This window comes from Schistocerca piceifrons, chromosome 1 (genome assembly GCF_021461385.2).
Source record: "Schistocerca piceifrons isolate TAMUIC-IGC-003096 chromosome 1, iqSchPice1.1, whole genome shotgun sequence".
Lineage (NCBI taxonomy): Eukaryota > Metazoa > Arthropoda > Insecta > Orthoptera > Acrididae > Schistocerca > Schistocerca piceifrons.
The window spans coordinates 647985434-648000103 of NC_060138.1; the positions used below are offsets into that span (position 1 = coordinate 647985434).

General features: G+C 41.5%; 1 protein-coding gene across 4 annotated transcripts in view; it reads left to right on the forward strand.

Moving 5' to 3' along the window:
* Positions 1–14670, forward strand: part of LOC124805170 (AMP deaminase 2) — a 467688-nt gene that overhangs the window by 337701 nt on the left and 115317 nt on the right. For all 4 annotated transcript variants that reach the window (XM_047265658.1, XM_047265667.1, XM_047265673.1 and 1 more), the window contains 2 exons: positions 2333–2462; positions 5798–5992. In XM_047265658.1, coding sequence (XP_047121614.1) covers positions 2333–2462; positions 5798–5992 — 325 coding nt within the window. The remainder of the gene's footprint in view (positions 1–2332; positions 2463–5797; positions 5993–14670) is intronic.

The following is a 14670-nucleotide window of genomic DNA, read 5'->3' on the forward strand; positions in this document are numbered from 1 at the left end:
TCCCCTCCCCGCCCCGTCTCCCCTCCCCGCCCCGTCTCCCCTCCCCGCCCCGTCTCCCCTCCCCGCCCCGTCTCCCCTCCCCGCCCCGTCTCCCCTCCCCGCCCCGTCTCCCCTCCCCGCCCCGTCTCCCCTCCCCGCCCCGTCTCCCCTCCCCGCCCCGTCTCCCCTCCCCGCCCCGTCTCCCCTCCCCGCCCCGTCTCCCCTCCCCGCCCCGTCTCCCCTCCCCGCCCCGTCTCCCCTCCCCGCCCCGTCTCCCCTCCCCGCCCCGTCTCCCCTCCCCGCCCCGTCTCCCCTCCCCGCCCCGTCTCCCCTCCCCGCCCCGTCTCCCCTCCCCGCCCCGTCTCCCCTCCCCGCCCCGTCTCCCCTCCCCGCCCCGTCTCCCCTCCCCGCCCCGTCTCCCCTCCCCGCCCCGTCTCCCCTCCCCGCCCCGTCTCCCCTCCCCGCCCCGTCTCCCCTCCCCGCCCCGTCCCCCCCTGCCGCCCCTCCACCCTCTCCCCCCTGCCGCCCCTCCACCCTCTCCCCCCTGCCGCCCCTCCACCCTCTCCCCCCTCTCTCACCACCACTCCACCCATGCAGCACTCGCTCCATCCCAGTCCACCTTCCGAACTCCAGTCCTGGCATTATGTATTCAGCCAGCACCATGTAGAGGCACAGATGTGCACATGCATGAATTGTGTGAGAGTGTGTGTGTGTGGGGGGGGGGGGGACAGTGCTCTGTTTGCTATTACTACCATTTTCAGGTATTCCTCATTCCATATCATAAGACAATGGGCTAGTTATTCATCCTCTTGTTAATTCCCTCCTGGGCACTCCCCTGCCAGATATCTTCCAAAGGGAGGACTAGTTCAACCTCTGGAATTTTTTGCGATGGAAATGTTTTGGAGATTGTTGTTTTAGAAGATTGTTGTCTTAATGGTAAACCTGGTTTGTTTTTAGTGAAATGGTTTCCATTGCCTTTCTCATACCATTGACCATTCCTGATTATTCCACTTTCTGGAGTTTCTAACCCAAAGGACAAGGGGATGAGCTGAACATTCATGCCTCTGCCCCCATTTAACAGGACTGTTGGCAGAATGAGTGTGACTCCTTATACTGGAAGTCTTCAACCATCATAGCTGATAATTTTGATTCAGAATCTAAGCAATAGCCAGGATCAAATCTGAAACCCAGTATCTTCTGTGGTGGTGGTGGTGGTGGTGGTGGTGGTGGTGGTGGTGGTTGGCATCTAGCATCTTCTAGTTCGAATTTTTCACCATTTTTGTGATACTTTTCCATGGCTCAGACAAACCTGTAACCACTCATTCAGCCCCACTTAGTTTCCATTTAGTATCATCGTCGTATAAGCCTACTACAATGATAGCATTGTGATTGGGGAACATACATGCTAGTGAGATGAGGTTTCTTTAAAGTTTTAGATTACTTGGGTGGTCTGGAGGTTGATAGAAGGACCCAATTGTAAGTTAATGTTCAAATCATCTCGTATACAGCTTAATTTTTTAGCTTATTGCATTTAAATTTCTTGTATACTGCGACAAATACATAATCTCCATTTCCTCTTAGCCTATCCTTTCAATATTCAGTTAGATTTATTCAAAAAATCACATTGCTGCCTGTTTTGGATGTTAGCCAGCTTTCTGTATATATCGTACGTGAGCTGCACTGCCTCTTAAGAGTTGTTCACACTCTGACACTTGGTCTTGATTGCTTCAGCAGTTGATAGCTAGAATTTTAATAGTCTCATTTGGAGGGGGGGGGGGGGGGGGGGGGGGGTGCGGCAGCGAGATTGCCTATTGTAAAAAAGAAAAGATCTTGTGTGTACTCCACTTGCAGTTAGCTATGAGGGTAGCCACCTCTGATGTATTATTTGCTCCAGACCCATTTTTAAGGATATCGTACAGTTCTTCACCCTGTGGCACAAATTCAAAATGACATGTTTAAACAATTTCCCGTTTTTTGCTGCACACTGACCTAATGCATGCTGTGGGCCCATCTGAAATGCCGCTTATAAATCAAAAAGCTGCAGCCTAGCTTGTCACAGAATCTTTGATGTCTCCCCCTCAAACCTGATCCAGGAGGCCAAAATCAGTTCTGGAGACAATGCTGCAGATTGTGAGGACTGAAATTCTGTGAGGAAGGCTTGTTCTCTGCTTCCTTACCCTCTCCCGAATTAAAAGATAAAAAATATTATGCATGTGTAAAAACTTGTTTTCAGTAGCTTTTATGATGGAATCATGTTATAGTACTGCTGTACCATTTATAATTATTGATTAGGGGTAGAAACTTAATGATAAATATGAGTGTTTTGAAATACTGTGTATTTTGAATTTTATAGGAAGTCCTTCTGTTATCGAAGACTCAGCTACCTGTCATCAAAATTCCAGTTACATGTCCTTCTCAATGAATTACGTGAGCTTGCTTCACAAAAGGCTGTCCCACATAGAGACTTTTACAACATTAGAAAGGTACGTCATACATTTGGCAAAGAATTTAATTCAGGTACTTCATTGAGTATTGTAACTATTAACCAATTTGAAGATAAGGCCATGGTACTGCAAATCAGTAAAATATATTCCACTCGACATGTCATAACTAGTGAAATAAGTGTGTGTGTGTGTGTGTGTGTGTGTGTGTGTGTGTGTGTGTGTGTGTGTGTGTGTGTGTGTGTATATATATATATATATAATAGGGAAACATTCCACGCAGGAAAAATATATTTAAAAACAAAGATGATGTGACTTACCATACGAAAGCGCTGGCAGGTCGATAGAAACACAAACAGACACATACATACACACACACACAATTCTAGCTTTCGCAACCAATGGTTGCATCGTCAGGAAAGAGGGAAGGAGAGGGAAAGACGAAAGGATGTGGGTTTTAAGGGAGAGGGTAAGGAGTCATTCCAATCCCGGGAGCGGAAAGACTTACCGTGCTATTTAAGTCATGAGCTATACTCTGTCATAATAGGAAAATATACAGTGTACATGTTGCCATGCAACAAAGATCTTTGTAAAACGTGTTGCTTTCACTGGGTTTGATTTCCTAAAGTGTTGGGAAGCTCTGTGTCAGTGTATAAACCTTCACCATTCAAAGAATTGATAAGTTTTACAGCTCTGAGGGAAAGTGTGTCCTTACTTAAAATGTAGGAAATGTTCTTTCTTCAGGGTTATATATATATTTTCAACCAAGAAAAATTGTATTTTTAACTGGGAAATCCCAGAAAAATCTGGAAATTTTTTTCTTGCTTCCATGTACACCCTGGTATATTTAAGGGAAGGGGAAGTGACTCAAAGAGAAGATAACAAATGCCATAGTTCATAATTTTTTAAAAATGAAGTAAGACATAAGTTATGATTCAATGAAAATGGATATAAAAAGAAGGATAATAAAGTTGACACGCAAAAGTAAGAAGTGCTAAGAGAAAGATTAAAACAGAAGAAAAGATGAATCAGGAGTCAAGTGGAAGAGTCAGATCTAGGACAGAATCTAACATGTGCAGACATGACACTGAAGCTAGCTTTTGTTATACACTGCAGCAGCACTGCTCCAAGCTGACAGTAAGCTACACTATTGAATACGATATCTGATGACTGCAAATGGTATTGTTCCTATTGATTTGTAAGGTACTTTTTACAAAAGGAAGTACTTGTACTACCTTATAAATTGGCAGTGACTAAGAAATGACACCACATTTTTCTTGTTAACTAAGGACCCCGAGAGGTATGAAATGGTGTGTTACAGAACAGCTTTTTTGCGGTTCTCTTTCAACCTAAAGATATTTACTGAAGAATATCTCTCTCTCTCTCTCTCTCTCTCTCTCTCTCTCTCTCTCTCTTTTCAAGGACAAAAAATGTTAGTAAACAACAGAAGATCTGACCTTTTGCAGAAAGACGTCATACATCTATTCAAAAATGTCGAGTTTTCTTCATTACATGTTCCATAAAATCAGTGAATGTGGAATGCAGGAAACTTTAATGGAATTCAATACCTATATGATTTAATGTACCAAATAAGCCACCATAACTGTAGCTGAATTTGGAAATGACAAAAATGCAATAACAGAACATCAAAACCAATAAAACTGTTTCTCATAACAGAAGAAATTGGTTCCACATTTGTTGCTACATATGAATCACAAACAGCAAGAATCTTCAAGACAATTGCTTTTGAAGCAAAAGTAATTACATTTACAAAAATATTCATGTATTAGAAAGTTGATGAAGTCTAAGAATGTACGAGTCATTAGATTCTATACAAAATTGGTATGTGTCAATGCAGGTGCTTATCTCAATAAGAACAGACAAAAACAGAAATCTCTGGTTTTCAGGCATGAAGTACATGTTAATTAATATTCTCTTGCTTTCAGGAGAGTAAGCTGTAATTAAAGACATACTTGAAATTATTTCTTCATGAATAAGTTGCAGTTTAAGTCACCAAATCTCTGAGATTTGGCTCTTTTTTACATTTATTTCAGGATCATTCATGTCTCTGGATAATTTACTGATGCTTAGAATGCAAGAAATATAACTATTTTGTTAATTAAGCAGAAAAATAATTAAAAGCAAACATTAATCTTACACCTGGCTTTCTCAACACTAGGGATGATAGTGCTGTTCCAACTATTGGATGGTAACTACATTCACAGCAGTGAGGATTGTGACTGTACGTGTAACACTGTGTCTAGGACAGGTAGTAGTCGAACCTCAGGCAGCAAGGATTTCAGGAAATAAGAATGTACTGGGCATACAGTATTCAACTGCCTCCACATTACTCATGTTATTATTGTTGTATCATATATCACAGAGATTATTTGAATATTATGATACGGGGCCACAACATTGTAACTGCCGGCCGAAGTGGCCGTGCGGTTAAAGGCGCTGCAGTCTGGAACCGCAAGACCGCTATGGTCGCAGGTTCGAATCCTGCCTCGGGCATGGGTGTTTGTGATGTCCTTAGGTTAGTTAGGTTTAACTAGTTCTAAGTTCTAGGGGACTAATGACCTCAGCAGTTGAGTCCCATAGTGCTCAGAGCCATTTGAACATTGTAACTACTAAACAACTAAATTGCCAATGTTTGAACCAACTTGCTGTGGTCCTCTTCAGGGTGTTTCACTACTGTTTGTGGTTCACTGCTGAATATGCTCATTTTATATACGTTAGCCTACATTGAATTATCTGTTCAAATTTTTTGAAACATTTTATCTTGTTTCACAACACTTTGCACACTGAGGTAGTGACACACTGGGGAGAGTGGTAGCAACAGTAGAATTTAAACAAACAATTTTCATAGTACTGATCTGTCATTGTTCTTGTTGTTGTTGAAAGTTGTATGCTCTTAATCCATGTCCATGCTATATTTTGAAATGAAACTTCATATACAGGTTTAGGGGATGCTTGGCTTCATTTTCTTAAATGCTATGAACACTGGTTGAATTTCTGTCGTTGAATAAATATATTTTAAGTTATTTCACTTCACAGTACAATTAAGTTCAACCTCCATGCTGATACAAAACATAGATTCCTCGTACTCCTTACTCATACTGAACAAAAACAAAGATTTATCTGTAACGGCATATTGCAAAGAAAATACTAGCGTATATCAATCCATTTATGCAAAATCATCTTTGGAATATACATTACAAAAACAAAGTACAAATAATTTGGGTCTTTAATTTGGGAATCAAGTTATTTCGTATTAGTCAAGATCGCTTGGTGCATTTTATCTACCATAACCAGTTTTATTACAGTGTGTGCACATTCAACATTATTTCTTATTATTTGTTATGCTGTTTTTCCAGGTGGACACACACATTCATGCTGCCTCTTGCATGAATCAGAAACACCTGCTCCGTTTTATTAAGAAAACATTGAAAAACCATGCAGATGAGGTGGTTGTATGTTCAAAGGGTGAAAAGATGACACTCCGCCAGGTGTTCCAGTCAATGAGTCTTACTTCATATGATCTCACTGTAGACATGCTAGATGTACATGCTGTAAGTATTGTTTGCATGCTAGACATAAAAGTTAATGAACACTTTCACATCATAGAGGTAACTTTACCATCTGTAGCAAATGGTGATATAGTTGATCATTACATGTATTTAGGAACGTAAGAGGATTGGTTGAGATTGGCAGAATTTTTTTCCTGTATGCCCAGTAGCAAAAATAATACATCAACAACTTGCCATACAACATAAACTAATAAAACAACATGTTCCCACATACAAGTATGCACCACAAAATGTACTGGAGAATGATGAATAAAAATTATACTAGAACAGATAAAACAACACCACATAACAAACCTGACATCATACTCACCAATAAAAAGAAGAAATTAACACAACTAATCGAAATATCCATACCCAATACAACAAATATACGGAAGATAACAGGGCATCAGGATAAAGTTGACATTATACCAATTATACTATCAACTACAGGAGTCATACCACACAATATCCACCAGTACATCAATGCAATACAGCTACATCCAAACGTATGTACACAACTACAGAAATCTGTAATTATTGATACATGTTCAATTACCCAAAAGTTCCTAAATGCAATGTAACATACACCATACAGTTAAAAGGAAGTCGCACTTGATCAAGGTCCGCGTCACTTTCCATTTTTGACCAGACATAACGTCTGAGAAAGGAAAGAAATAATAATAATAAAACCTTGGTTGATAGAATCTGAAAAGGGCCTTAAAGAACTGGGAATAACTAATCTCCAGAACAGACAGTCTCAGAAAAGAAGAAGAAGAAGAAGAAGAAGAAGAAGAGGAACTCGGAACACTGTCATCAAGAGCAAGCGTTCATCAGAGATAAGGGTATTGGCAGTGGCACCCCAGGCAAGTGTGATAGAGCCTCTGTTATTCTCTACACACATGAAAGATCTAGCAAACAGGGTGAACAGCAGTATGCAGCCATTTGCTGAAGATGCTTTGGTGTACAGGAAAATGATGGGGTTGAGGGTTGACTTGGGGAACAGACCAAACAGTGAGGTTATCGGCGTCATCGGATTAGAGAAGGATGGGGAAGGAAGTCAGCCGTGCCCTGTCAAAGGAACCATCCCAGCATATGCCTGAAGTGATTTAGGGAAATCACGGAAAACCTAAATCAGGATGGGCGGACGTGGGATTGAACCATCATCCTCCCAAATGCGGGTCCAGTGTGCTAACCACTGCGCCACCTTGCTTGGTAGGGAAAATGGTGGCATTACGTGACAGCAGAAGGATACAAGATGACTTACTGAAAAAAAAAAAATTATTATTTGGTGTAATGAATGGCATCTAGTTCTAGATGTAGAAAAATGTAAGTTAATACAGACGAGTGGGAACCCATAATGTCTGAATACAGCTTTAGTAGCGTGTTGCTTGAGGCAGTCATGTTGATTAACTACCTAGGCGTAATATTGCAATGCAGTATGAGATGGAAGGAGTAAGGACAGTAGTAGGGAATGTGCATGGTTGACTTCAGTTTATTGGAAGAATTTTAGGAAAGTGTAGCTAATCTATAAATGAGACCGCATATACAATATAACCTCATTCGTGCACACTTGCTTAAAGTGAACTCATGGTTAACATGAAAAAAATATTGGCTCCAGCAGGAATACATTAGTTCTTATGGGAATTTTTATTAGTTAAGATAATTATGATTTTTTTTTTTTCATTCCCTAGCATAATTAAATTTCCTTGTAACACGGACATTTGATGTTAAAGTATTTTTAAGTGTTAAATTATTTTCTGAAATGAATGCAAAAAATATAGCTACAAAGCTAACTACATATTGTTGACTCATTTCTAACATATTGTAGGTCAGCAGCCATGATTATCACCACAACAGTCAGCATGTATGGTACATTTAAATGAATTCAGTATTGTGAGTTAGAATACTGAATAAAAATCTACAAATTGCAGTATGCGAAACATGGCAAAGAGGAAACACAGCTCTAAATGTACAGGTAAAACTTAAGATTCTAGATGAAGTGGAATGTGGAAAAAAAATTGCTGAGCAGTTTGGAATTTCCAAATCTACTTTACCTATGATAATTAAGAATTGGGAAAAATTGTCAATGCTGCTGCATCAGGTTCTGGAAGTAATTCTAGATGACTAAGTATGAAAGCTAAGTATGAAGACGTCAAGACATTTCTGCTAGAATGGTTAAGTCATATTTAGCATACCTTCAAGTGGCCCTATAATTCAGTCGAAAGCAAATGAGATTTCCAAAAATATAGACACCAAAGACTTAAGATGTTTGGATGGTTGGCTGCTGTACCTGTCCCAAAAGAGAGACTCAATTTCATCTATACAAATTTGCGGTGAAGCAAATAAAGTTTATGAAGAAAGTGTGAACAGCTGGTTGCATGAATTTGAGCAAGTAAGGGATGTGTTCATTATGGATGAAACTATACTTTTCTACAAACTACTTCTGAATTGCACTCTGGGGATAGGTGGTGATAATTGTCGTGGTGGAGCATGCAGCAAACAATGTGTAACTGTTGCTCTTGCAGGTAATGCAGACAGCAGTGAGAAATTTCATCCTTGGGTTATCAGTAAGTTCAAGAAACTGCATTGCTTTAAAAAGATGAATGTGGACACTTTACCTTGCATCTACTCTCATGACAAGAAAGCTTGGATCAATTGCACATCATTTCTCAAGTGGCTTCTTCCTTTCAACAGTTCAGTGGTTGCTCAAAACGGACATGTTCTTCTTACATTGGGCCATAATGTACAAGACCTGAACCTAACATAAAGGTTCAGTTTTTTCCACCAAATGGAACAAGCCACTTTCAGCCCTTGGACCAAGACATCATTTGTGTTGTGAAGAGAGCTTATCGCAAGCGACTTATAAGAGCTGCAATGCATGCTGCTGAAAACAGTATTGCAACACCAAATTGGAATGTGCTTGATGCAATAAAAGCTTTAACAGCAGCCTGGAACTCTGTGTCACCACATCATATTCAGAAGTGATTTAACAGAGCCTGGACATGTATCAACAGTGAAAATGCCCACGAGATGGACAGTGCAATTTCACCTGATGAAAAGACATTTCTGCAAGGTGTTGCAAATTCTGGGGCTAATTTTGAGAAAATCATTAGTGCAGACGGCGTGTTGCCGTATGTGCATCTGTGGGATCTGATGTGCCAGAAGCTGTGACAGGTGCAAGAAGGGTCGTCAGAAGAGCTACGTGGAGGAGGAGAATAAGGATACCATTCCACCTACCCATCAGGAGATGTTTACAGCATGGATTGTTTAGAATGTTTGCTTCAACATCTAACATCACTGCTGGGTTTATGGATGCTATAGTTACAGTTAGTTGTGAAGTTAAGATATTTTCATTCCCATGAACGTCAGCAAACCATGCTTGAATTGTTTCCAAGAAAATAATGTAATTTGTGAGTACTTGTACTTTTACAGTCACTTTATGGTGTTAAAAGTCTATGGTAATGTAAAGTAACTGTTACAGTGTTTTACATCACTGTATGTATTAAAATTGGCGTTTTTTTATTTAACACACATTTTTTTTAACATGAGCTCTTGATGTTTTGGTCCCTCCAGATTGATATCAACAAGGTTATTCTATAGAACACTAGAGTGACCCATTCTTGAGTACTGTTAGAGTATTTGGGATCCCCACCAGGTTGGATAAAAGGAAGAATCGAAGCAATTCAGAGCCCTACTGCCATATTTGTTACCAGTAGGTTTCATCAAGATCAATTATTATGGAGATGCTTTGTGAACCTGAATGGGCATCCTTGAAGGAAAGACGAATTTGTCTTTGCTAAACACTGTTGCAAAAATTTATAGAATTGGTTGTAGAATGATTGTACTGCTGCCATCAAATGCTTGATGTAAGGACTAAGAAGATAAGATAAAAGAAATTAGAGCTTGTGTGGAGACATAAAGGCAGTTGTTTTTCACCCTCTCTATTTGCGAGTGGAACAAAGAGGAAATGACTAGTAGAAGTACAAGGTACCCCCACTATGCACCAAATGGTTGCTTGTAGCATATGTATGGAGATATACATTAATACCTCAATGTAAATCAGACAAAGAGGCTAGGAAACCAAATGTTGGATTGACAGCCACAGAGAGAGATGAAGCTTTTGCAGATGAAATGTAATTACTTTTGATCAAATTTGCAATTGAAACTTTGGGGGCTTTACCAATTATTGAAGAATTTAAAACTGAATTTCAGTTTGGTGTTTGTTACATATATAATTTGACACATATAACTATTGTCACAGAACAAAAAAATCCTTAAACAAATGGGAAATTAGATTTAGAATGCCTGGAATCACCAAGTCCCAGATTTTAGAACATAAAATATTCAAGAGGCTATACAACCAATTCAGCTTGCTGCTCTTCTCTGAATCATTTTACTTTGCAGTGGGTCAGATACTTAATGACCTGTTTGACCAGTATTATTTAGAGTTTCAGTGATTTCTGTAGCTCACTTAAGAAAAATCTCGGGATTACACTTTAACCAAGGTCATGATAAAAAAAATTGTTGAATAAATGACATTCTGTTTATAGGGATGGTGATTGACTTACTATAAGGTATTACTTTTTATTTTTGACTCGATCACTTTTTTTATGACACAGTCATAACTGGTTTCATATGCTATGGGCATCAATGTATGAACACTTGTTCATCAGATGCCACCCATAGCTTCCGAGGATAGTATTTGAGAGCTGAAACAGGTTCTACATCTACATCTACATTTATACTCTGCAAGCCACCGAACAGTGTGTGGCGGAGGGCACTTTACGTGCCACTGTCATTACCTCCCTTTCCTGTTCGAGTCGCGTATAGTTCGCGGGAAGAACGACTGCCGGAAAGCCTCCGTGCGCGCTCAAATCTCTCTAATTTTACATTCGTGATCTCCTCGGGAGGTATAAGTAGGCGGAAGCAATATATTTGATACCTCATCCAGAAACGCACCCTCTCGAAACCTGGACAGCAAGCTACACCGTGATACAGAGCACCTCTCTTGCAGAGTGTGCCACTTGAGTTTGCTAAACATCTCTGTAACGCTATCCGGCTTACCAAATAACCCTGTGATGAAACACACCGCTCTTCTTTGGATCTTCTCTATCTCCTCTGTCAATCTGACCTGGTACGGATCCCACACTGATGAGCAGTAATCAAGTATAGGTTGAACGAGTGTTTCGTAAGCCACCTCCTTTGTTGATGGACTACATTTTCTAAGGATTCTCCCAATGAATCTCAACCTGGCACCTGCCTTACCAACAATTAATTTTATATGATCATTCCACTTCAAATTGTTCCGTACGCATACTCCCAGATATTTTACAGAAGTAACTGCTACCAGTGTTTACTCCGCTATCATATAACCATACAATAAAGGATCCTTCTTTCTGTGTATTTGCAATACATTACATTTGTCTATGTTAAGGGTCAGTTGCCACTCCCTGCACCAAGTGCCTATCCGCTGCAGGTCTTTCTGCATTTCGCTGCAGTTTACTAATGCTGCAACTTCTCTGTATACTACAGCATCATCCATGAAAAGCCGCTTGGAACTTCCGACACTATCTACTAGATCATTTATATATATTGTGAAAAGCAGTGGTCCCATAATACTCCCCTGTGGCATGCCAGAGGTTACTTCAACGTCTGTAGACATCTCTCCATTGAGAACAACATGCTGTGTTCTGTTTGCTAAAAACTCTTCAATCCAGCCACACAGCTGGTCTGATATTCCGTTGGCTCTTACTTTATCAGGCAACAGTGCAGAACTGTATTGAATGCCTTCCAGAAGTCAAGGAAAATGGTATCTACCTGGGAGCCTGTATCTAATATTTTTTAGGTCTCATGAACAAATAACGCGACTTGGGTCTGACACGATCGCTGTTTCCGGAGTCCATGTTGATTCCTACAGAGTAGATTCTGGGTTTCCAGAAATGACATGATTGTGTCATAAAAAGTGATAGAATAAAAATTAAAAATAACGCCTTATTCTCTTCTTTATTCATTTTTTTCCTCTCTTGTGCACTTTATCTAAAAATCTTGTTTGATTCTAGACTATATAAAAGTTTATGATTCGAATGCATGAAAACAAATTTCCATTTTGTATCACTTACCGGATGTGCTTTGCTCATAAATTTGTTGCTTCTCAGTTATATTCAGATTCATTGTTGGTATGGGATTCTGGATACGGACCATAATATATGTAATAAGCAGTTCCCAAGTTTTCTATATACGCATATAACCCCCCACCCCTCCCCAGTACGGAGTACGACTTATGAGCCCTGAGGGGGCGGGGGGGGGGGGGGGGCATATGAGTGTCAGCGTCAGTGTGAGTGGTTCGAGGCGGCAGACGCACAACTGGAAGCTCCATCTATGTCGGGTCGGTGTGCGGAGGGCGGCCACCCATCCAACTGTTAGTCTGAATCCAGTGTGGGTGAATGATGCGTTCGCCAACTCGGGAGCAGCGGTATGTGAGAGGAGGCAGCGTGTGAGCATGCCTTCCCTGAATGCGTACTGAGCTGTCCGAAGAAATGAAAGCTCAAACACATAATGGGTCACACTCTTGTGGGAGGGAGAAGCTGTGCACTATCTTGACTTTGAGTTCCTCAGTGAGGGTTGGGTCTGTGCTGTCGGTGAGCAGTACAAGCACATGATTATCTAACACCATAATTGACATGTCATCGACATAGTCAGGTGGTACGTTGCAGCACAAAATGAAGGATAGGGCATCTGCATCTCTAGTACCTGAAATGTCTTCAAAACCTGTGAATGGGGATGATGATGATGATGATGATGATGATGATGATGATGACATGCATGAGGAACCCGTGAACTGCAGTGGTGACTTGTTGGACGGAGAAAACCTAACTGTAGGTTAAACGGACTCATTAGCGTGTTCGTTAAAAGAACATGTGCTCAGGCAGTCCGACTGGGATGGCAGAGGGGTGTCTGAGTCTACAAAGGCAGGCTTGAGCCTGTGTGGAGAAACTGTTTGCAGATGATCTTATATCATAATGTCGAATGTCATCTCGTCCCTCCGGAGTACTTCGAAGGGGCCGAGGTAAGGGGGGTTGTAAGGGTTGTCTGACAGAGTCATCCCTGAGCATGACATGTGAGCAAGTTCTGAGTGCGTTTGGCATGTAAGTGTCAGGTGGGGAATGGCTGACAGGTGGGTGTAACCGACTGTTTCTAAGGTGTGCACGCATCCTTCCAATAAAGTCTGGGAAGGAGGGGGACTCCTCGGGATCTTGGGTGAGAATTAGTTCCCCAGATAAAACAGAGTTTTCCTCTGGTGGGTTGCAGAAGGCGTCCACCAGTGGTTTGTGATCAGTATGAATGGAGAAAGGATAGCCCTCAATGTCAGTGGCAGTAATGTTTGACGGCCTCATACACCGCCAGTTTTTTGGAGAAGAAATGAAGTGGTGAAACCGTGTCACCTTTGCTCTGTTTTAATACGACCCCAACTGTAATGTCACTGGTGTCCATACTGATGAACAAATTGGCAGATGGATCCGGGTGGGCGAGTATGACTGCGTGAGCTAAAGCTGTTTTAAGAGCCCTGAAAGCCTCTAGCATGGGTTTAGTAAAACAGACTGGTTTTAACATCCAAAGTTTGTTAGCCGGAGAGTGAGTCCATCAGCTGGGCCTGTGTGACGGCAGCAGAAGGTAGAAGACTGTGGTAGTAACTTATAGTACCTAGGAAACATCAGAGTTGTTTGTACGTAGCTGGGGGTGGGGGGTGATAGACTGCACATGGGATTTGGGAAGCTGTATTCCGTCTGCGGTGACAGTGTAACCCAGAAATGTCACAGAAGACTGATGCAATTGGAATTTTTCTTTATTGACCTCGACACTGTTGGATGCCAAAGTCTGGAGGACATGGGATAAATGATCTTCGTGGTCTTCAGTCAATTTGCTGAAAATGAGTATGTCATCTAGGTATGCGAAGCAGAACTCAAATCGTTGTAAGATTGAGTCAATGAAACGTTGCCACATTTGTGCCGCCTTCTTTAAACCTAATGGCATGAAGTTGTACTGGAACAAACCATGCCGCGTGATGAGTGCAGTCTTTAGAATGTCTTCCAGCACTACGGGAATCTGGTGATAAGCACGTTTGCAATCAATCACACTGAAGATTGTGGTGCCCGATAACATATGAGTGAAATCGTTAATGTTTGGCATGGGGTAATTGTCCATGACAGTGCAAGCATTTAAACATCTGGCGTGGAGTTTTGGGATGAGTGGGGTGCAATGAGGTGTAGCCGTTAGCGCAAGTGGGAAAAGGCAGCATGAAAGTCACATGCCTATTACACAAGCGCGGCATGTTTGTAGTGGTCGGCTGCGCGTGCAGCACAGAGCGGAGTGGGGTGCACAGCAGCCATCTGTTGTTAACTTTGCCTTGGGCAACTGGCACAGGCAAGTGAGGTGCTGGCATCACACAAGGGATGGCTGCCTGTGTAGTGGGTATGGTCGTGCTGCATGAGCGACTGTTATTAGAGACACTGTATGAAACACGAGGCACTGCACGTAGTGGGCACTTGGACGGTGCGGAGGTTACTGAACGCGAATCATCACATGCAATGAATGTTTTTGAATTAACCTGATGAATGTTTGAACTGATGCTTGGCGATGAAGTTCGATCCGGTGAAAGAACTGCAGATTGCAGTTTCAAC